We start from the raw sequence: 23,319 nt of genomic DNA, 5'->3' as shown, positions 1-23,319 counted from the left end.
CGTCACTTCCTTCAACGTAATATTAACTAGAGTAGAAAAGCAACGTTTTGGAGTCTTCTGATTAATGTAAAATCACTTAGGTTTAAGGACAGACCACCTAGTCTGGACCATGTGGTCTGTGTGGTCTGATTTTCTATGTAAATCTATATATAAGGACATACAAAACCACGGCCTCCCTTCTCAGGACTCCTGTGACATCAAGATCAAGGTCAAGATCAACGGAAGTAAACAGAGCGACGCTGCGGAGTCTGTCACGCCGCCCACGCCCACACAGTGCCCCCACGCCCACACAGTGCCCCCACGCCCACACAGTGCCCCCACGCCCACACAGTGCCCCCACGCCCACACAGTGCCCCCACGCCCATCCAGTGCCCCCACGCCTCCACGCCCATCCAGTGCCCCCACGCCTCCACGCCCATCCAGTGCCCCCACGCCCACACAGTGCCCCTACGCCCACACAGTGCCCCCACGCCCACACAGTGACCCCACGCCCACACAGTGCCCCCACGCCCACACCGTGCCCACACAGTGCCTCCCCGCCCACACAGTCCAGTGCCCCACGCCCACGCCCATCCAGTGCCCCCACGCCCACACAGTGCCCCCCACGCCCATCCAGTGCCCCCACGCCTCCACGCCCATCCAGTGCCCCCACGCCTCCACGCCTCCACGCCCATCCAGTGCCCCAACGCCCACACAGTGCCTCCACGCCTCCACGCCCATCCAGTGCCCCCACGCCTCCACGCCCATCCAGTGCCCCCACGCCTCCACGCCCATCCAGTGCGTATTACAAGGTTATCTATTTCAAGTTTACCTGTTTCAAGCTTTTTGTGGCTGAGGTGACAGCTTGGTATTATTCCAGAATCACACCCAAGCTTACCCATGTCAAGTTTACCTGTTTCAAGCTTTTTGTGGCTGAGGTGACAGCTTGGTAATATTCCAGAATCACACCCAAGCTTTTTGTGGCTGAGGTGACAGCTTGGTAATATTCCAGAATCACACCCAAGCTTTTTGTGGCTGAGGTGACAGCTTGGTAATATTCCAGAATCACACCCAAGCTTACCCATGTCAAGTTTACCTGTTTCAAGCTTTTTGTGGCTGAGGTGACAGCTTGGTAATATTCCAGAATCACACCCAAGCTTACCCATGTCAAGTTTACCTGTGTCAAGCTTTTTGTGGCTGAGGTGACAGCTTGGTAACATTCCAGAATCACACCCAAGCTTACCCATGTCAAGTTTACCTGTTTCAAGCTTTTTGTGGCTGAGGTGACAGCTTGGTATCATTTCAGGTTTAATCTTAGGGAGCACCACTCCAAACCAACATTCGTAGTAAATTAGCACGTGAGAGAATTTTAATGATAATGCATTTTCGTATACGTTTTACCTTGGGGAGGGGCCAGGGGGGCAAGCCTCATTAATTATAAAGTTGGGTGGCTTGGATTTTCTAAGTCCATTGTTATTGTTTCACGAGCGCCTCTATGCACAGACTGAGCCTCGTACCTGCCTTGCAGTGCACCAAACAAACTATATAGCTCCCAAGTCAGTACACGCACGGATCATTACAATTTTGGACATAAAACAGTCTCTATGATTTCTATGTTATTTTCTTGGCTATATTAAAGCACATAATGGCACAAGTATTTGTATTTTATAATTTTAAAAGATTATATTCAGGATGTATAGCTCTGTGGGTTGAATTGCGCGGGCAGCACCACGTAGGCATGTTTGCAGTCAATTTTCATCATGATGGATGGACCAGAGTCTCACTCTCTCACTCAAAATATCATTGTACTTCACCTCTCGGTAAGTGTTGACTGACTATTCAACCTCTTTATTGGTATGCATGTAGTTAGACAAAAGGACCGATTACTATCCAAAATTGAATGGAATAGTGACCCGGCGTGTGACATATGTGCGTTTTGTGAATAGCGGTCGCATGAAGCTTGTCACGTGTCACAAACCAACTGGATATTGTTGGACGCGCGTACTCATAGTTTCAGTAAAGTGGAGGCCAGGGTGATGCGTAGCAATCGTTAGGTCACTAACGGCTCATATATGACAGCTGTCACAAATCTGTTGCATTTTGTACCCCAAACTACTCGCTAACAATGATCCACCATCAACTTACAAGAAGTGGATGGGTTAACTGTCAGTACTGTACCATATGTTTTTATGAAACATGACATTTCCCAAGAGTTGCTCAATTACACGGATTGGGGCGGCGGCGGTGGGGGTGGGGGTTCCATTACAGTGACCATCCAATTACGCGCCCGACACTCCTCAACAGACCGCTGCGGCTGGTATGTTATATTGGAATAAATTACAAGAGTATACGTTAGGGACTTTCCTTACTTTAGACTAGGGAATTTTCCCTATATTTGATTTTTTTAGGAACATTTTGGAAGGCAATTTTTCAGTGATTTGTCCTTCCACCACCAAAACAACGGTTCCCTACAAGGATTGATGAAGCTAACCGATGGGTTAGGAATAGTTTTAGTACCGTGCCAGTATTTCAATCCATTACCTACCTTACCAAACAACACTAGCTATTCATATATCTTTTCTACAAATGTTCAACAACCACGGAAACGCTTTCAAAATCCAATTCAAGGACTATTTATTATTGAAAATATGGGATAATATTGACAAAAGTGCAGCCTCCTGTGGCGGCGGCATGACAGTGGTGCAACCGGTGTTGCGAGAAATACCTCTTCGCAGAAAGAAGTCGCATATATATGTGGGTCGAGGGGCAAGCTCCCTCATCAGCAGGTCGTAAAGTTCGGTTGGAGTAGTTTAAATATATTTGACATGCGGCGTGGCCCGTCAGAAATTACGCATGGCGGGTGGGGTGGGGGGCCACTTGCCCACCATCCTATGACATGCCCGACATTCGTCAACAGACCGAATGCTAGGTCATATTGGAATAGACTACAAGAGTATGCGTTAGGAACTTTCCCTACTTTTGAGATTTTTCTAGGGAAATTTTGGAAGCCCATTTTCAGGATTTGGGCTTCCTCCAAAACCCCAGTTCCCCACAGGTCCCCAGGCTTGTCTTGGCGGGGTAGGGGCTGGGGTGTTGGAGGGTGGAGTGTACTTCTTAAGATTTACTGAGGTGACAGATAGGTAATATTCCAGAATCACCCAAGCTTACCCATGTCAAGTTTACCTGTTTCAAGCTTTTGTGGCTGAGGTGACAGCTTGGTAATATTCAGAATCACACCAAGCTTACCCATGTCAAGTTTACCTGTTTCAAGCTTTTGTGGCTGAGGTGACAGCTTGGTAATATTCCAGAATCACACCCAAGCTTACCCATGTCAAGTTTACCTATTACAAGCTTTTTGTGGCTGAGGTGACAGCTTGGTAATATTCCAGAATCACACCCAAGCTTACCCATGTCAAGTTTACCTGTTTCCGTTCACCGGTGATGAGGTTTCAGGCCCAGTCCACCTCCAGCAGCGCTCCACAGGGCCGCCAACATTACAACAGTAACATTAGCACCTAAAGTTGTCCTCAATCCTCACCAGGGTTGTTGATTTTTTTTAAATGAAAAAAATGGATTTTTTTTATTCAAATCAGATTTTTTTATCTAAGTTGATTTTATATATTTTTTTATAAATGAAAATAATTAAATGAATGTAAACCTCAATATTGTCTACATTAGTTTAAAACACATGTTGAAGTAACCTGGCTGGCTGTTTGAGCCAGGCCTAAGACTGACCAGCTGCAGCCAGCCAGCCAGCCAGCCTTGGCCAGCACCACACCACAACTCTGTCTAGTCTCCTAACAGTCTAACCAGATCATGTCATGTTTTGGACATGTCCTCACTGAAATTGCTCAAAGAAAAATGACAGCAGCTTCAAATCAAAGTATCAGAAAAGACTGTGGATGATCTATGTGTGTATGTGAAGTGATTCTTTGAAAAATAGGAGAATATGTTTCAATTATTTCCTTTACTGCAACCCTGATCCTCACGTTTGTAAAGTCATAGGATTTAGTGAATAAGTGAGTCTTCAGCGCTTTCTTGAAGATTGCCAGACTGCCACTGTTCTTAACCCGTAGAGCACCGTTGACGCGTCTCACGCGTTAAAAGCGATTTGCAATCATATACCGTTGACGCGTCAGACGCGTTTGCAAATTTCCATAATTAATTGCAATTGAAAGGACGCTCCTGTGTGCATCTATACGCTCATATGGGTCAGAGCGTCGACTTGTGAGTCAGCCTAGCCTCTCCCAGGCCAATATGCCCCCAGGGGTGACGTCGACCCACATGGAAAGTGAATTTGGGCGTGTGACACGAACGAAATCAAGTCCGAAACAAAGTGACAGACTGTGGTGAGAGAAGTCCTTCATCAGCACACTGTCAGTAGACTGTCAGCACACTGTCAGTAGACTGTCAGCACACTGTCAGCAGACTGTCAGCACATTGTCAGTAGACTGACACCACGTCATCAGCACACAGTCACCCCGTCATCAGCACACTGTCAGCACCTCTTCAACCCCGTAACAGTCTGCCTGGTAAGCCATTTTTCGTGTATTTCCGGATATTTTCCTCGGCCAGTTTTCCGCCATGGTGCGGTGCACACCTTTGGGCAGAGTTGCCTTTGTCTGGGGTGTGCGTGTCCTCAAAGTCGCCTTTCTCAACTCTTCTGCCCATGACCGGAAGATTACCAAAATGAGACGGCTTTTTCAACTTCCCAAAGTCAAAAACATGACATAGGGAGTTTGTTGATGAAGGTGGCGATAAAACAACAGTTCTTGCTAGTTTGTGTTTGTGGTTTATGAAGCCAGTGTGTTCATTTTGTAGTCTTTCTAAAGTGAGGAAAGTGATCGGCTTAAATAGCTTGTTGAGCCGTGCGTCCTTGTTTAACCCCTTGACTGTGGATTTCCCACAATAAGACATCACCAAGCTACAGGAATGTAACAAAAGGTGGCTGCTACAATTCACTGAAGGAAAATGTAAAGTCATCCACCTTCGGAGGGGATATCCAACACAAAATATTGAGAAACACTCCATTATCAACAGAAGGCAGAAAAATACTGGGGTATGTTGCCACCAGTAAAGGCTACCAAAGTGAAAAAAAAACGTGCAAATCTGAGCAATTAATTAATTTAATCCATTATACTGTTTATCTCTCTCTCTCTCTCTCTCTCTCTCTCTCTCTCTCTCTCTCTCTCTCTCTCTCTCTCTACTGCTCTCTCTCTCTCTCTCTCTCTCTGGAAAACCAGCACAAATTCACCAGTACAGATTCTGCGTGCTTATATAAACAATATATATAAAATATAATATATAAATTATATAAATAATAAAATAAATATAAGGTCGCTACTTTCTGATTTTTTCGCCTATCGCGGGGTTCTGGAATATTCACCTGATAACTAAACTAGGGATGTACCTGGCCTCACCTCAGCCGACCGGGCTCAGACTTCTAATCTGAAACCCCATCCTAGCTAAGTGACCCGCTGGTTATCCTTGTCCTTTGGGGTTCTGGGTATGGGATAGGCCGGTGCAGGGAGATCAGTCTTCATATTTATTTTTGGGTGTGAGTGTAATCCTGGCATTGCAGCGCTAAATATAAAATAAAAAAATGCTGACATAGACAGGACGACATTATTAACCCAACTAGCAGTAGTTTCTTAGTAGTTCCCCTTCATAAGGAAGAAAATGACAAAAATCACCCCCTCACAAACCATTTCGCATAATGTATATCAAAGCATCTGTGATCAGATTATGTATCATCTGTTTGGGGTTATATCATTTGTCCCTTCGCTGTTAAGACGTCCTTTCTCCACAAAATATTGACAAATGGCATCGTTTGAATTGTTTCTAACGATGGCGATGATTTTCATTCAGGAAGTTCGTGCGTATCATACAGGGATGCTTTAACATGGTCTGGGGTGCAACACTAACACACCAGTGCCCTCGTGAGCTCTATGTCCACCCCCACCTGGCAGGGTTACCCTCAGGAAGCTCAGGACATGGACATCGCCATAGGCCTATGGAGGTGCGGCCAGCAGAACAGTGGCCGCACCCAGCCCAAGTGGGGAATTCTTTAAAATCTGACACACCAGAACAAGAAACGTAAGAATTTTGCAAGATTTTGGGTCAGTTCTTACTCGGTCTCAGGTAATTCTTGGTTCTAGTCTCAGTCCGCGTTGTAAACTCATAGAAATAGCATCCGTGCGCTTGTGTCATGTTTTCAGCACTACAGTGTCACTTTTTGTGCTTTAACCCGCTAGCAGCGACGGGTCAGATTTGTGGCTTTACCTAGTAGCAGCGACAGGCTAAATTTGTGGCTTTACCATGTAGCAGCAACGGGCCATATTTGTGGCTTTACCGTGTAGCAGCGACGGGCCAAATTTGTGGCTTTACCGTGTAGCAGCGACAGGCTAAATTTGTGGCTTTACCATGTAGCAGACCAGAATTTGTAAGCTTTTATGTGTAGCAGCGACGGGCCAAATTTGTGGCTTTACCGTGTAGCAGCGACGGGCCAAATTTGCAATGTACCGTGTAGCGACGGAATGGAGAAGGGACAATGGCTTTGTGGCAGCAGTAGCAGCGAAATTAAATTTGTTTACCGTGTAGCAGCGACGGGCTTACTGTAGAAGTGCATTTATCAAATTTGTGGCTTTACCATGTCAGCTGAGCAGGCCAAATTTTTGCCAAGATATAAACAACCCAAAATAGATGATACATAATCTGATCACAAATGCTTTGATATATATTATGAAATGGTTTGTGTGAGTGATGATTTCTCCTCATTTTTCTTGCTTAGAGGGACCATTAAGAAACATGATCCCCGCTGCTACTGGGTTAATAATGTCTATGTTCCAATATGCTGTATGTTGACATGTTCGTCCTCCCCCACAGGAGTGTTGTCCGTGGCCAGGTCCAGGCACGATGCTTCCACGTCTCCCCGCTGATCTCTACGGCCCAGAAGGTGGCCATGTCCCACCTGGACCCTGGCTCGGAGATGCCCTACCCCAAGCTGCAGGCCAACTTAGATATCGTCCAACAAAGGTGTGTGAAAGGCTTTGAAGCTGACCCAATGTGAAATGTTTGTTCATAAATATGTAATTTTTAAGAATACATCAAATCCTCCTCTCTTCCTCTTACTAATAGTCTTCTACCTCTTAAATATCGAGGGGCTTCATGGTGCAGTGGTTAGCACACTCGCCTCACAACCGAGAGAGCCTGGGTTCGATTCCCGGGCGGAGTGGAAAAATTTGAGCGGGTTTTCCGATACCCTACGTAGCCCCTGTCCACCCAGCAGTGTACCAGGTATTAATCGGGGGTTGTGTCCCGTCTCCTGGGGTCTGTTCTCTTCTCCTATAATTCCTTCCCCTTCTGTCTCTCCGGCATATGACCACAGATGTTGCGCCCACTAAACCAAACTTTCTACTTTTTTTAAAATTCCGCTGCCATGTTGCCTCTCTTTCTATCTTCTATCGATATTTTCACGCTGACTGCTCTTCTGAACTTACTAACTGCATGCCTCCCCCCCTCCCGCGGCCCCGCTGCACACGACTTTCTACTCATGCTCATTCCTATACTGTCCAAACCCTTTATGCAAGAGTTAACCAGCATCTTCACTCTTTCATCCCTATACTGTCCAAACCCCTTATGCAAGAGTTAACCAGCATTTTCACTCTTTCATCCCTATACTGTCCAAACCCCTTATGCAAGAGTTAACCAGCATCTTCACTCTTTCATCCCTATACTGTCCAAACCCCTTATGCAAGAGTTAACCAGCATCTTCACTCTTTCATCCCTATACTGTCCAAACCCCTTATGCAAGAGTTAACCAGCATTTTCACTCTTTCATCCCTATACTGTCCAAACCCCTTATGCAAGAGTTAACCAGCATCTTCACTCTTTCATCCCTATACTGTCCAAACCCCTTATGCAAGAGTTAACCATCATCTTCACTCTTTCATCCCTATACTGTCCAAACCCATTATGCAAGAGTTAACCAGCATCTTCACTCTTTCATCCCTATACTGTCCAAACCCCTTATGCAAGAGTTAACCAGCATCTTCACTCTTTCATCCCTATACTGTCCAAACCCTTATGCAAGAGTGTTTCCCATGTGGTATTGATGTGCTGGATATCCCTCCCAAGGTACAAGACTTAACATTTTTTCATTGAATTGTAGCAGACACTTTTGCTCCACTCCTGTAGCTTGGTGATGTCTTCTTGTAGGAAATCCGCAGCCAAGGAGTTAACCAATCTTTCTAAGGCTGTTTCTTCCCTTCAGGCTGAACCGCCCTCTCACCCTCTCGGAAAAAGTGTTGTACTCTCATCTGTCCGATCCTTCCAACCAAGAAATCGTCCGAGGTGAGTCCCACTACCTCAAGCTCCACCCAGACCGCGTTGCAATGCAGGACGCCACAGCACAGATGGACATGCTTCAGTTCATTAGCTCTGGACTGCCCAGGGTCACCGTACCATCAACCATCCACTGTGACCATCTTATTCAAGCACAGGTGAGGAAGCATTCTCTCTTTTTTTTTTTTACAGCAAAGGAGACAGCTCAAGGGCACACAAAAAAGGAAACAATAGAATGCAGCACAGCAATTGAGAATACATACAGTGGAAATGAGTTATTATATAAGATATGGTGTGTCAGGATGGGATGGGGGGGGCTTCGTGGTGCAGTGGTTAGCACACTCGCCTCACAACCGAGAGAGCCCAGGTTCAATTCCCGGGCGGAGTGGAAAAATTTGAGCGGGTTTTCCGATACCCTATGTAGCCCCTGTCCACCCAGCGGTGTACCAGGTATTAATCGGGGGTTGTGTCCCGTCTCCTGGGGTCTGTTCCCTTCTCCTATGATTCCTTCCCCTCCTGTCTCTCTTCGGCATATGACAACAGATGTTGCACCGACTAAACCAAACTTTCCAACTGTTCCCTTCTATAATTCCTTCCCCTCCTGTCTCTCTCCGGCATATGACCACAGATGTTGTGCCGACTAAACCAAACTTTCCAACTGTTCCCTTCTCCTATACTTCCTTCCCTCTTCTGTTTCCCTTCTCCTATAATTCCTTCCCCCTTCTGTCTCTCTCCGGCATATGACCACAGATGTTGCGCCGACTAAACCAAACTTTCCAGCTGTTCCCTTCTCCTATAATTCCTTCCCTCTTCTGTTTCCCTTCTCCTATAATTCCTTCCCCTTCTGTCTCTCTCCGGCATATGACCACAGATGTTGCGCCGACTAAACCAAACTTTCCAGCTGTTCCCTTCTCCTATAATTCCTTCCCCTCCTGTCTCTCTCCGGCCTATGACCACAGATGTTGCGCCCACTAAACCAAACTTTCCAACTGTTCCCTTCTCCTATAATTCCTTCCCCTCTTGTCTCTCTCCGGCATATGACCACAGATGTTGCGCTAAACCAAACTTTCCAACTGTTCCTTCTCCTATAATTCCTTCTTATGTCTCTCTCCAGCATATGACCACAGATGTTGCGCCCACTAAACCAATCTTTCCAGCTGTTCCCTTCACCTATAATTCCTTCCCCTTCTGTCTCTCTCCGGCATATGACCACAGATGTTGCGCCGACTAAACCAAACTTTCCAACTGTTCCCTTCTCCTATAATTCCTTCCCCTTCTGTCTCTCTCCGGCATACGACCACAGATGTTGCTCCCACTAAACCAAACTTTCCAACTGTTCCTTCTCCTATAATTCCTTCCCTTCTGTCTCTCCGGCATAAGACCACAGATGTTGCTCCCACTAAACCAAACTTTCCAACTGTTCCCTTCTCCTATAATTCCTTCCCTTTCTGTCTCTCTCCAGCATACGACCACAGATGTTGCTCACTAAACCAAACTTTCCAACTGTTCCTTCTCCTAATCCTTCCCCGGCTGTCTGTCTCCGGCATATAACCACAAATGTTGCGCCGTCTAAACCAAACTTTCCAACTGTTTCCTTCTCCTATAATTCCTTCCCTCTTCTGTTTCCTTCTCCTATAATTCCTTCCCCTTCTGTCTCTCTCGGCATATGACCACAGATGTTGCTGACTAAACCAAACTTTCCAACTGTTCCTTTTCCTATAATTCCTTCCCCGCCTGTCTATCTCCGGCATATAACCACAGATGTTGCATAACTAAACCAAACTTTCCAACTTTTCCTTTGTGAATCTGTAGCTTGTGATTCTCCAAGATTACATTTCTTCATTGAATTGTAGCAGCCACTTTTGTTCCATTTCTGTAGCTTGGCGAGGTGTTCTTGTAGGAAATCCACAGTCAAGGTGTTAACACTGCCTGACTTACAGATCGATGGCCCTCAGGATCTCCAGCGAGCCATTGAAATCAACAAAGGGTCTACAATTTCCCGGCTACTGCTGGGGCCAAGTATGGAGTTGGATTCTGGAAGCCTGGCTCTGGGATTATTCATCAGGTGGGTCACAGAATCACAGCTGTTACTTAAGAACATAAGAACGCAGGAGTCTGCAAGAGGCCAGTAGGCCTGTGAGGCAGCTCCTTTGACCCTAAGCTCCCGTGTATCTAACCCCACCTAATATCGCTGTCCATGAATTTATCTAGTCTATTTTTAATGTGACAATTGTATTGGCACTCACCACATGACTGCTAAGCCTATTCCACTCATCCACCACCCTGTTAGTAAACCAATTTTGCCTATGTCCCTGTTGAATCTGAATTTATCCAGTTTAAACCCGTTACTTCGTGTCTACCGGTTCTCTTACCAACAAAACCTTATGAATGTCTCCTTATTAAAGCCCTTCATCCATTTATAAACCTCGATCATGTCTCCACACCCTTCGCCTTTGTGTATTTATATATTTTTCACAAGAGAGGAGACAGCTCAGGGCAACAAAATACCCCAATTATATGTGCTTGGGGACTTTTGCAGTTCACAGCAGAATTGTTTCCCCTAAAGTCATCTCAAAACCTCCCTTGTTGAGGTGCAGAGATTTTATTCCTTCATATATATGTTACAGTAAGATTGTGAAACTTGGGATTTCGTGAAATCCCTAAATCTTTCAGGGAATTCGTGAAATTACTGTTTCACTTAGGGACTTCATGAAATTACTAAAATATCTAGGGATTTGATGTATTTACTGAAATGATACTACAGTTATTTCATGAAATCCTGATGATAGTAAATGCTTCATGAAACTACTAAAATATTTAGGGATTTGATGTATTTACTGAAATGATACTTCAGTTATTTCATGAAATCCCTGATGATTGTAAATACATAGAAGAACAGAAGATTTATTTTCAAATTTTATTCATAAATCATATCATATCATAAAAATCATGTATAAAATCAAGTAGAATGTATTAGTATAACATTCATGTTATTTTGCAATGCAAGAATAGACTGATTCAGCATGCTCTACCGTCCCTGTATTTAGCTGTGGTTGTGTTTCAAAAGCAATCTGAAACAAACAAACAAACTGAATAAACAAACTGTGTAAAGTTCAAGCAACAAACTGTGTAGAGTTCAAGTGATGATCAAAAGTAGCCTTGTTAGGTTAATTGTGTTAATATGTGTTATGCCACACTTGCAGTCAAACTTTGGGTTAAGGCAGACACAATCACTTAAAGTTAACACTGGCCTTTAATAGTAAGTTGTAACCCTCCACCACACAGCAGCACACGCACACCTGTTCACTAGGCAGCGCATCATTATTTACACTGACAGGTCTAGAAGCAAGTTTTCCAACCACTGAAGTTCCAATTCTAGAAGCAAGTTTTCCAACCACTGAAGTTCCAATTCTAGAAGCAAGTTTTCCAACCACTGAAGTTCCAATTCTAGAAGCAAGTTTTCCAACCACTGAAGTTCCAATTCTAGAAGCAAGTTTTCCAACCACTGAAGTTCCAATTCTAGAAGCAAGTTTTCCAACCACTGAAGTTCCAATTCTAGAAGCAAGTTTTCCAACCACTGAAGTTCCAATTCTAGAAGCAAGTTTTAGAACCACTGAAGTTCCAATTCTAGAAGCAAGTTTTAGAACCACTGAAGTTCCAATTCTAGAAGCAAGTTTTAGAACCACTGAAGTTCCAATTCTAGAAGCAAGTTTTGGAACCACTGAAGTTCCAATTCTAGAAGCAAGTTTTCCAACCACTGAAGTTCCAATTCTAGAAGCAAGTTTTAGAACCACTGAAGTTCCAATTCTAGAAGCAAGTTTTCCAACCACTGAAGTTCCAATTCTAGAAGCAAGTTTTCCAACCACTGAAGTTCCAATTCTAGAAGCAAGTTTTCCAACCACTGAAGTTCCAATTCTAGAAGCAAGTTTTCCAATCACTGAAGTTCCAATTCTAGAAGCAAGTTTTCCAACCACTGAAGTTCCAATTCTAGAAGCAAGTTTTAGAACCACTGAAGTTCCAATTCTAGAAGCAAGTTTTAGAACCACTAAAGTTCCAATTCTAGAAGCAAGTTTTAGAACCACTGAAGTTCCGAGCATTCCATCTGTAAGTTGAGAGTGGTTTGAAAGATCAAGTGGTTGGAGCGCCCTGTACAGTTATTCACCACCACCTGCTCAAGGACTATCAGCCATGGCTGTACATTTTGTTTACTCATGACGATGCTTTGAGGTGACGAGGGTTTGCAGTGAAACCAGTAAATACATGAAATCCATAAATATTTCAGTAATTTCATGAAGTCCCGAAGTGAAACAGTAATTTCACGAATTCTCTGAAAGTTCTAGGGATTTCACGAAATCCCTAGTTTCACAATCTTACTGTAGCATATACATACATGAATTGATGCATACAGTAAGGGTTGTATCATAAGACATTTCGGTGCCCAAGAACACCTAATTGACAAGCTTTCGTGGGAGTTGTGGGCATTTCCAGGAGTAGTTCTATGACCCTGGTGGTGGTGTGACCCTTCTTCTGTACTGTGAACCTAGAAACACATATTTGACAAGGCTTTCATAGGAGTTATGGGCATTTCCAGGAGTAGTTCTATGACCCTGATGGTGGTGTGACCCTTCTTCTGTACTGTGAACCTAGAAACACATATTTGACAAGGCTTTCATAGGAGTTATGGGCATTTCCAGGAGTAGTTTTATGACCCTGGTGGTGGTGTGACCCTTCTTCTGTACTGTGAACCTAGAAACACATATTTGACAAGGCTTTCGTAGGAGTTATGGGCATTTCCAGGAGTAGTTTTATGACCCTGGTGGTGGTGTGACCCTTCTTCTGTACTGTGAACCTAGAAACACATATTTGACAAAGCTTTCGTGGGAGTTGTGGGCATTTCCAGGAGTAGTTCTATGACCCTGGTGGTGGTGTGACCCTTCTTCTGTACTGTGAACCTAGACACACATTTTTGACAAGGCTTTCATAGGAGTTATGGGCATTTCCAGTAGTAGTTTTATGACCCTGGTGGTGGTCTGACCCTTCTTCTGTACCATGAACCTCAAGAAACACTTGTTAGAACCAAGAGAGCCCGGGTTCAATTCCCGGGCGGAGTGGAAAAATTTGGGCGGCTTTTCCAATACCCTACGCCCCTGTCCACCCAGCAGTGTACCAGGTATTAATCAGGGGTTGTGTCCTGTCTCCTGGGGTCTGTTCCCTTCCCCTATAATTCCTTCCCCTTCTGCCTCCCTCCGGCATATGACCACAGATGTTGCGCCGACTAAACCAAACTTTCCTCTGTAAATGCACTAATACTAAACGACCTATTTCAGATCATTTTGGAGAACTACGCTTTCCCCGGGCACTGATTCTCACACGCCCAACGTAGGTGGTCTTGGAGGCCTGTGCATTGGTGTGGGTGGTGCCGATGCTGTTGATGTTATGGCCGACATTTCCTGGGAGCTGAAGTGCCCTAAGGTTTGTAATGAAGAGTTTTATCCTTGTAGTGACCAATGGATTAGGTGGCTCTGTATCTCTTCAAACCTGGCTGTTATGATTAGCACGGATTTGGCCTTTCTCTGCCTCTGTGGTGGATAGTGGAGTGTTTCCCATGTGGTATTGGTGTGCTGGATATCCCTTCACTGGTAGCCTGGTAACATACACTCCCAGGTCTTTCTCTGCCTCTGTGGTGGATAGTGGAGTGTTTCCCATGTGGTATTGGTGTGCTGGATATCCCTTCACTGGTAGCCTGGTAACATATACTCCCAGGTCTTTCTCTGCCTCTGTGGTGGATAGTGGAGTGTTTCCCATGTGGTATTGGTGTGCTGGATATCCCTTCACTGGTAGCCTGGTCACATACACTCCCAGGTCTTTCTCTGCCTCTGTGGTGGATAGTGGAGTGTTTCCCATGTGGTATTGGTGTGCTGGATATCCCTTCACTGTGTCAGGACCCAGAAGACGAGGAAACAGAGGAGTGAGATATACAACTGTGTAAATATCTGACAGGACAAACATTAACAAAAAAGGTGACATATATATAAGTGTAAACATCTCAAGTACAAAAGAGGGGAAACAACGAGGGTAAAGGAAAACAAAAAAAAAACAAAAATAAATAAATATGCACACTTGCAGTGGAAAAAACGGAAAATGAGCGAAGAACAAAACAGAGAGTAACCTTTAATATAATAAGATGAAGGCTATAACGAACAAGGGAGTAACCTTTAATATAATAAGATGAAGGCTATAACGAAGAAGGGAGTAACCTTTAATATAATAAGATGAAGGCTATAACGAACAAGGGAGTAACCGCCTCACATAAATATAAGGAAAAGAAGGCTATAACGAACAAGGGAGTGACCTTAAAAATAATGACAAGAAGGCTATAATTAACATAACTCAAGAGTAACTTTGTTAGGCAGATCGCACTACTCATGATAACACATATGCAAAAGTGGCAGCGCTCCTAGAAACAGGAGCGTGTGTGAGTTTTTAACGGATGAAATTGTTAAAGAATTAGGGCTCGCAGTAAATAACTGTGAAGCGAAACCCGTGAATATTGTCTCTGTGCAAAGATACCATATTGAAAATGACGGTAAAAGACAAGTTAATATGGAAGGAAAAGGAAGTTTCCAAGACTTATTGATAACACGCGATGTAGATTTGCCGACTCATATTATGTTGAGTACTGATTGTCGTGTAGCACGAGATTATTTTGAAAACATTGCAACTAAATGAAGAACAAAAGAACGAAGCTTAAAACTGATAATAGAAGGGGAAACCATACAATTATGCCAGGAAAAATATGTCTTATATCTAGAGGTGAAGGATCTTAGCTAAATGTAGATGGAAATGAAGAAGGTCTCACTGAAAATAAGGCCGTACGTTGCCAAGCAGCGGAACCTTTGCAACTGCATGCATCTGTTGCAGGTTACATAACGCTAGTGACGCAACTACAGGCAAGTGAAGCTTTATTTGAGCCTTGTGTTAGTACTCCTCAGGCTAGAGTCTTGTGCTCAGGGATAGTTAAGTTAACCCCTTCATCTGACAATCAAAGATCTTATGTCACTGTGCCGTATTTGAATATTGAAAGTGAGTGTAAAGATAGATGATAATACAACGTTAGGATCTGTGAAGCCTGTCACTCATGAGCTATACGCTGATCTGCCACAAGTATCTAGTGTACAGACCGCTGACACAGCTAAAACAGACTTGAAGCCCGCAGAGCTTGAAGTAAGGAAGAAAAGCCTCTATCAAATTGTTGACGCTAAATTCCCAAGTGAAGAGAGAGAATTAGGTTTTAAAGTCCTTAATAGATAAATATATAACAGTGTTTTCCACAGAACAAGAACCATTAACAGCAACGCTCTATTTTTTTAAGCACCATCAAGCAAAACACTGATGAAGTAGTGTACAGGCATTCATATAACATTCCTATCAGTTATCATGACAGAGTAAATAAACAACTTATATCGCTCCAGCAACAGGGTGTGATTCGCCCTTCGCGATCACCCTATAATGCCCCACTTATCCCAGTGCAAAAAAACATGGAGTACTACGACTTTGTCTGGACTTCCGGGCACTTAATAAAACACTACGGGACGACCGGTACCCACTCCCTAATATAACTACCATACTCAATCAATTGGGAGATAGTAAGTTTTTTTTTTCATGCCTAGACTTGAAACAGGGTTACTATCAAATCCCCCAAGATGAAATCAGCAGAGAGAAGACGGCATTTTCTTCTCCAGCAGGACATTGGGAATTTACTTCCCTCCCCTTTGGCCTTAAAACAGCCCCGTCCTGCTGCAAGAAAATAATAAACACTGTCCTTACAGGACTATTAAGCAACAAGGTTCAGGTGTACCTTGATGACATAATTATCCTGGGCGATATATTTTCTAATCACGCAGATAACTTAGAACAAATTCAATATCGCTTAAAGGAAGCCAAACTGACTCTTAAGATGGAGAAGTGTAACTTTTTTAAGGACAAAGTAGATTACCTGGGCCATGCCATCCGCTCAGAGGGAATAAGACCTCAGTCTAGCAAGCTGGAGGCCATACAAAACGTCCCGGCCCCCCAAACTGTTCATGATTTACAGTCATTTCTTGGATTGACTAATTATTATCGCAAATTTATTGCAAATTATTCACAAATTGTTGCTCCTTTTCTAAAGATTTACAAAGGGAAGAAAGGTACACAAAAAAAAAAAAAAAATAAATAAATAAATAAATAAATAAATAAATAAATAAATAATTAAAACTCCGCTCATATGGACGGATGAAACAAAAATTGCGTTCTCAACCCTTAAGGATAGAATGCTTGGTACAGTCACTCTACGCATCCTACTACAATACTGGTGGAGTATTGCAATAACAGGATAATGATGATAAACTAAGACCTGTATCTTTTTTTGTGAGAAATTGAATACGGCAGAACAGCGGTACAGTATAGTTGAACGAGAGGCTTTAACTGTAATTTATGGGTTACGTAAACCGCCCATTAATACTGGGTTACCCTGTTGAGATCCACACGGGTCACAGACCTTTAGTCTGGTTGTTACAGGCAGCTAGTCCCAACGGCAGGATAGCTAGATGGCAGACTCTCATGAGTGAGTATGGTTTCACAATCAATCATTTGCCTGGCAAGGAAAATATAGTAGCAGATTTTTTTATCAAGGATGAAGGCTCACAGGACACTGAGATTGAATTATAAGGACACGCGCGATAATGTTTGTGGATGGGGAACAACAAAAACCGTGGAACACGTGGATAATGAGGGGCAAGGTATTGCACTAGTGCAGAAAAAGAAACAGGCGCCGAAAAATTAGAAAATAAAATACATGATATGTATAGACCTGAATAGTGAGTGTATTGGCCACACACTTGACTGGAGTATTCAGGAGATTAGTGAGCTGCATGTTGAGCAGCCAGCAAATAAGTTTGCTAAAAGAAGGAAGCCCCATGAATGAAAATTGAGCAAAGACTCAGAGAAAAAAGGCATAATGTGAGATGCCGCCCCTGTTAGAGGTACAGGTGGAAATTATGTTATATTGTGTTGAAGATGGGCATAATGTGAGATGCCGCCCCTGTCAGAGTTACAGGTGGAAATAAATGAGGTGGTTTAGTGAGTCCGTACGGAGAAGCCACTAAGGTGGTGATTCTACCCCCAATGATTTCCAAGGCGATAACTCTGGCTCATTCGTCGCCACTGCAGGTCACGGAGGAACCAAAGTTACGTTATGTCGGTGTAGAAAGTTCGCTTTCTGGCCTGGAATGAAACGGGATGTAGAAAATTATGTAAGGAAGTGCGTCATGGTAGTCGTTTTAAAAGTGAGTTGGGAACTTGCACCCTGCTCCTTGGCGGCAATATCCAGACGTCACCGCTCCTTTGGAAGAATACATGGACCTTGTGGGTCCCATGGGTGTATCGGACAATGGGGTTCGATACGTAATGCCCATGGTTGATGTTTTTAAAGGTATTTGATTATAGTACCCTTACGAGTAAGGAAGCCCGCGAAAATGGCAAGGGCGTTGTACGTGGATGTTGTTTGTGTACAGTGTTCCTCAGACAGTTGTTACAGGTCAAGGTTCAGAGTTCGTTAATTCCGTGATGCAGGAGATAAATTAGAAGCTACCTGTGCGACACGCGAATAACGGCTTACCATACAAATGGGAATGGAATAATAAAGCGCGCAAATTATACTGTTGTTAACATTTTGAGGAGAATGTTCTAGGAAATGTGTCCGTTTGGGATATAATGCTACTTATAGACATATTGGCCTATAATCCTGCGTATTATCGCACCATAAAGGAGTCCCCATTTTATCGAGAGAGACAGAGAGAGAATTTTTAGAGATCCTCCTGTACCCTACACTGTTAGAAAAAAATTCAGCAGCCCTGGTATGATATTTACTCCTATAAAGAGGAAATGGCTGTATTTGCAAGGAACGTTTATGATATTGACTCCTATAAAGAAGAAATGGCTGCAATTGCAAGGAAAGTTTATGATATTTACTCCTATAAAGAGGAAATGGTTGTAATTGCAAGGAAAGTTTATGATATTGACTCCTATAAAGAGGAAATGGTTGTAATTGCAAGGAAAGTTTATGATATTGACTCCTATAAAGAGGAAATGGTTGTAATTGCAAGGAAAGTTTATGATATTGACTCCTATAAAGAGGAAATGGTTGTAATTGCAAGGAAAGTTTATGATATTGACTCCTATAAAGAGGAAATGGTTGTAATTGCAAGGAAAGTTTATGATATTGACTCCTATAAAGAGGAAATGGTTGTAATTGCAAGGAAAGTTTATGATATTTACTCCTATAAAGAGGAAATGGCTGTATTTGCAAGGAACGTTTATGATATTGACTCCTATAAAGAGGAAATGGCTGCAATTGCAAGGAAAGTTTATGATATTGACTCCTATAAAGAGGAAATGGCTGTATTTGCAAGGAACGTTTATGATATTGACTCCTATAAAGAGGAAATGGCTGCAATTGCAAGGAAAGTTTATGATATTGACTCCTATAAAGAGGAAATGGCTGCAATTGCAAGGAAAGTTTATGATATTGACTCCTATAAAGAGGAAATGGCTGCAATTGCAAGGAAAGTTTATGATATTGACTCCTATAAAGAGGAAATGGCTGCAATTGCAAAGAAAGTTTATGATATTGACTCCTATAAAGAGGAAATGGCTGCAATTGCAAGGAAAGTTTATGATAGATGCCAGGTTTACAATAAAGAAAGTAGAGAAGAAATGGAAAAGTATTACCAAGTTACACAAATCAAAACTATCAACGTTGGCGCAGTGTTCCTCAAACATACAAAAAAAATAAAGAAAAGAAAAGTTGCAACCTATTTTGATGGACCTACTAGGGTAATAGAGAAGATCAGTGATATAATGATAAAATTAGGAACCTCAGGACTAATAAGGTTTCAACGGCCCCCACAGATATAGTAAAAGTTCTTCATGAAGATTGCATTGATGTGCAGCAATGTCCAACGATTAGGCGAGCATAACCTTTAAATCCAGAGACAGACACTGATCTATTCTTTGCATTGCTCAACCGTGAAATCGCTGGAGAAAATTCTACCGAAAATGATAACTCGTAGCGGAGAGGTGACTGCTACTCATGACACATTAAATAATGTTCGTTCAACAACAGCAATAAACAGCTGATGCACAGGCCCTACCTTCTCAGGTTACTCCCAAACTTTCAGAGCCACCTCGGCATAGATAAAGCCTTCGCTCTTCGACGGTACAAGAGTTGCCTAAAGTAATGTCCAAACTAATACAATATAGAACAGGAATAATGCATAAGGATGAAAATGCAATAATTGAGCGGAAATATGACGAAATAAACCACAGATTGATTTGACTCTTTCGGTGTACGACTCAATGACACAACAGGAGTCCCCAACACGTGCTGGCCAAAGTTTCACACCAACATACTCTCTATATTACAGTCCTCACAGAAGATACTATAGTACCGTTTAGACTCACAGAAGAAGTTATAGCTGCAAAATATAAAGCACAGTTTTAACTGCTTCGTTACTTGAAATATTATTCAAATGTCACCTGAGTATCCAGCTGTAAAGCAATAAAATACACTCTTTAATTTTGAAAACGAATTCAGTTTATTGTTGCATCATCTAAAAAAAGTTTTAGGCTATGTGATGACTACTATTCAAAACAAGCTGCATGCTTCTATGAATTATAGAGAAAAGAAAAAAAACGGGAAATAATTTTTTTGAGGATCCTTGTCTAATAACCTATTTGGTACCGCGACCCAGGCTCAAGTTGATGCTATTCATGAAAAAATAGAGGACTAGAGTCATTAACTGAGAAAGATTTTATATAGTTAAATGTTTATTATGGAAAACTCAACATCATTAACCCTAGAACTCTAACCTTAGAAAAAGTCACACCACTACTAACCATGGGTACATCATACCCGATTTTGAAAAAAAAAAATTAAATGTAAAGTTTTAATGGAATAAAGTTACATGAAGGGACTTCAAACTTTGTATCTTGACTTAACATTAAGAAGAACTGAAAAACGTATTGTTTTGGTATGAAAATCAGGTACTGAAAAATGTTACTAAAAATAGGAAAAATGTTCAAAAATTTCAAAAAAAAAATTTCATAAAAAAAATTATCATCCGATGGCTTCCAAACTTCTTGTATGGCCTCCCAGGTCCTGTGATCCACTGCACAGGTGATCACTAAAAAAGTACGTAAACAATATCCTAGGGACATGTACAACACCCTGTATCACCAACCATGGGTATGCCGCACCCGAATGTAGGCCTACAACAAAGGTGAGCAGAGAGAGCGAGACAACGTGACCTTCCCCTACACTGTCAAGCGGGCACATGAAGCTACTGAGGAGGTGGGTACCCTCAGAGCACCGGAACCATACACAATGGCAATGACGTCATTCGCTTCGGTACCTCATACCCATGGTTAGCGTTCTAGGGTTAAGTAATATGCATGCCATGCAATCTGCCTTTAACAGGCTATATTCAGCTGTAGATGTATTGAACCAAGTTGTGCGCCATTTTAGTATAGACTATGGCATTAGGAAGAGAAAAAAGCTCCTACAAGAATTATTATATTTTGACTTAGCATTGAGACACATAAGACCAGGTATACAAGATTTATATTTGAGTCTGCAGGCTCCCCTGCAAACATACATAACTCCAACCATTATGTGAAACAAACAGTTGTTCAGTACATTAAAGGAAGCCTAGGATCGGCCTCCAGGTTTTTTGTGCCTTGCAGTTCTTGATTTTTTAGCTCTATATAGGGATGTAATAACTGTCCTCCAGGACAACGGCTTTGCACGATTCTCGTAATTTCTATTTCACCAAACCTTTGCGAGGAGATCCGATTGACACCTTTGATGTCTTTCTAATCGACTCCCTTCCATTCTGTGCAGAATAGCACTTACTTTCTTATGTATAGTGTTGATTCAAGATGTATTGCCTTCAGTGAGAATAGGAAAATATATTTTATGCTTTCTAGTATAAAACACTGTAACAAGAATAACCATATGTTAGTTTGTCCTCCCACAGGCCCCGTCTATGAGGCTAGTGAAGCAGCCTCTTGTGAATCGGCTGCTTTCTTGAAACATGAGTCAGTGATCAACCTCTGCCACACAATGATCTTGAAAACATTTCCCCCTATGTTTATAAAAGGTCCTGGCTACTGGACCTGTTCACTTGCCTCCCCCATCACTCTGACACTCACATGCCATAACCTGTAAACAGACATACTGTCTGCTTGACGGGTAGTGGTATATTGATGCTTCAGCAAGGTTCTCTTCGCAGTGCTGAGTCCATCCCCCTACAGGAGCTAACAGCTGGCTTGCAGCCCCTAAATTATGTGGTCGAGCCGGATCAGCCCTTTCAACCCGCAATCCATTGGTGGATTGTCTTCGCCATTGTCGTGATCCTGGTTCTTCTGCTGGTGACGTCTGCCGTGGGGTATTCCTATGTCCTACGCTACGCACGACGCCGCCTAATTCCAGACTCGAACCAACTGCAGACATTGCAAGGCGTATCTTCTCCACCAACACCTGTGAGATCTCAGGGGCGAGATCTTCCGGAAGGGGAAGTAATGTCAGGACACAGAAAACGAGGAAACAGAGGAGTGAGATATACAACTGTGTAAACACCTGACAGGACAAACACTAACAAAAAGGGTGACATATATATAAGTGTAAACATCTCAAGTACAAAAGAGGGGAAACAACGAGGGTAAAGGAAAACAGATACCCAGAGAGGAAATGCAGGTATACAAATGTGTAGACATCTTACAGGACAAACACTAACAAAAAAGTGACATATATATAGTGTAAACATCTCACGTACAACAGAGGGGAACCAACGAGGGTAAAGGAAAACAGATACCCAGACTCAGATATAGAAAACAGATGCCCAGTGGGCGTGGTCAGAAAGTGTGAACAACCATTGAAAAAGACTCTGACCCGTGACGTCAGTCGTGGCGACATGTTATGAGCCAATAATTTAACAGAAAAATCACTGTGGGAGTGTCTTAAGACTGACTCACGAATAGCAGGAGAAGTAAAACAATACAACATAATGAGCGAGCAGATGGGTGTGACAGGAAGTATTGGCCATTGGTTATGTAAAGAATTAAGGGCGTGTCAAGGATGTAAGTCCGCCTAAAGCAAAGAAAAATGTGGCCTAGAAATCAGTGGTATGAGTAGACCGTGCTTGGTTCTCACCTCAAGCAGACCTGCTACTCACTCAGCCGAGAATGGCTGTTGTGATCTTAATCGTGAGTAGAAATTCGAGAATCTAAGGGAAACCGACTGTATTGTCCTGGAGATTATAATGTAGGAGATGTGAAGTAGGATTGTGAGTGGGACAGGATTGTGATTATTTGTTTGCGATGTAAAGCAAAGGTAAAACCACTGGGTGTGGTAAAATTGGGTGTTTCCATGACTTGTAGTAGATTATACTATAGGAATGTGTTATTAGGATTTTGTGAAGAGAGTACATAATGATTGTGATGTAAGCAGAGATACAAACCACTGCTTGTGGAACGACGAGTGTTATTATTATTGGCAACAACTGAGCACATATTGTAGTATTATGTTTAAGACATGTCGTTTGTCATATGTTGCATCCATTGCTGAATATGCCAGTGTTATGATCGTCTGAGCATAGAATATTGCGTAAGGCAATTACTTTCATTTAATTTTAAATAAATGTATATTTACTTTTTCCCTTGTATATCCCCGAACACCAGTCTCCAATAACAACTTAAGCCGGATCACGCTACCAGGGATACGAGACAGTGAAATCATTTATGGAGTAATTAATGAGTGATAAAAGAGTTGATTTAATACAACAAAAGAAGGGTCTAAAACATGTGGTATTGGTGTGCTGGATATCCCTTCACTGGTAGCCTGGTAACATACACTCCCAGGTCTTTCTCTGCCTCTGTGGTGGGTAGTGGAGTGTTTCC

The 23,319-nt window shown here is 42.7% G+C and overlaps 1 protein-coding gene and 2 long non-coding RNA genes across 5 annotated transcripts; all 3 read left to right on the top strand.

The window, feature by feature from the left end:
• Positions 1 to 688: 688 nt before the first annotated feature.
• Positions 689 to 1,634, top strand: LOC126993416 (uncharacterized). Of its 3 annotated transcripts, none has more exons than XR_007747809.1 (3): positions 689 to 836; positions 1,020 to 1,100; positions 1,182 to 1,634. It is a non-coding gene; the product is annotated as an uncharacterized LOC126993416 (long non-coding RNA). The 3 variants fall into 3 exon arrangements; XR_007747811.1 differs by having other exon boundaries at positions 804 to 917; XR_007747810.1 differs by lacking the exon at positions 1,020 to 1,100 and having other exon boundaries at positions 786 to 917.
• A 2,929-nt stretch (positions 1,635 to 4,563) lies between these two features.
• Positions 4,564 to 21,925, top strand: LOC126993398 (aconitate hydratase, mitochondrial-like). The gene is made up of 7 exons (XM_050852460.1): positions 4,564 to 4,623; positions 5,949 to 6,034; positions 6,865 to 7,014; positions 8,252 to 8,480; positions 10,263 to 10,387; positions 13,650 to 13,794; positions 21,399 to 21,925. Exons 1-7 carry the CDS (start codon positions 4,564 to 4,566, stop codon positions 21,450 to 21,452), a joined length of 849 nt encoding a protein of 282 aa, XP_050708417.1. The 3' UTR covers positions 21,453 to 21,925.
• On the top strand, positions 13,801 to 14,726 carry LOC126993417 (uncharacterized). The gene is made up of 2 exons (XR_007747812.1): positions 13,801 to 13,986; positions 14,086 to 14,726. It is a non-coding gene; the product is annotated as an uncharacterized LOC126993417 (long non-coding RNA).
• Positions 21,926 to 23,319: the final 1,394 nt, after the last annotated feature.

This window comes from Eriocheir sinensis, unplaced genomic scaffold (genome assembly GCF_024679095.1).
Source record: "Eriocheir sinensis breed Jianghai 21 unplaced genomic scaffold, ASM2467909v1 Scaffold611, whole genome shotgun sequence".
NCBI lineage: Eukaryota > Metazoa > Arthropoda > Malacostraca > Decapoda > Varunidae > Eriocheir > Eriocheir sinensis.
Note: the sequence above shows the minus strand (reverse complement) of the source record. Positions and strands in the feature narration are given on the sequence as shown.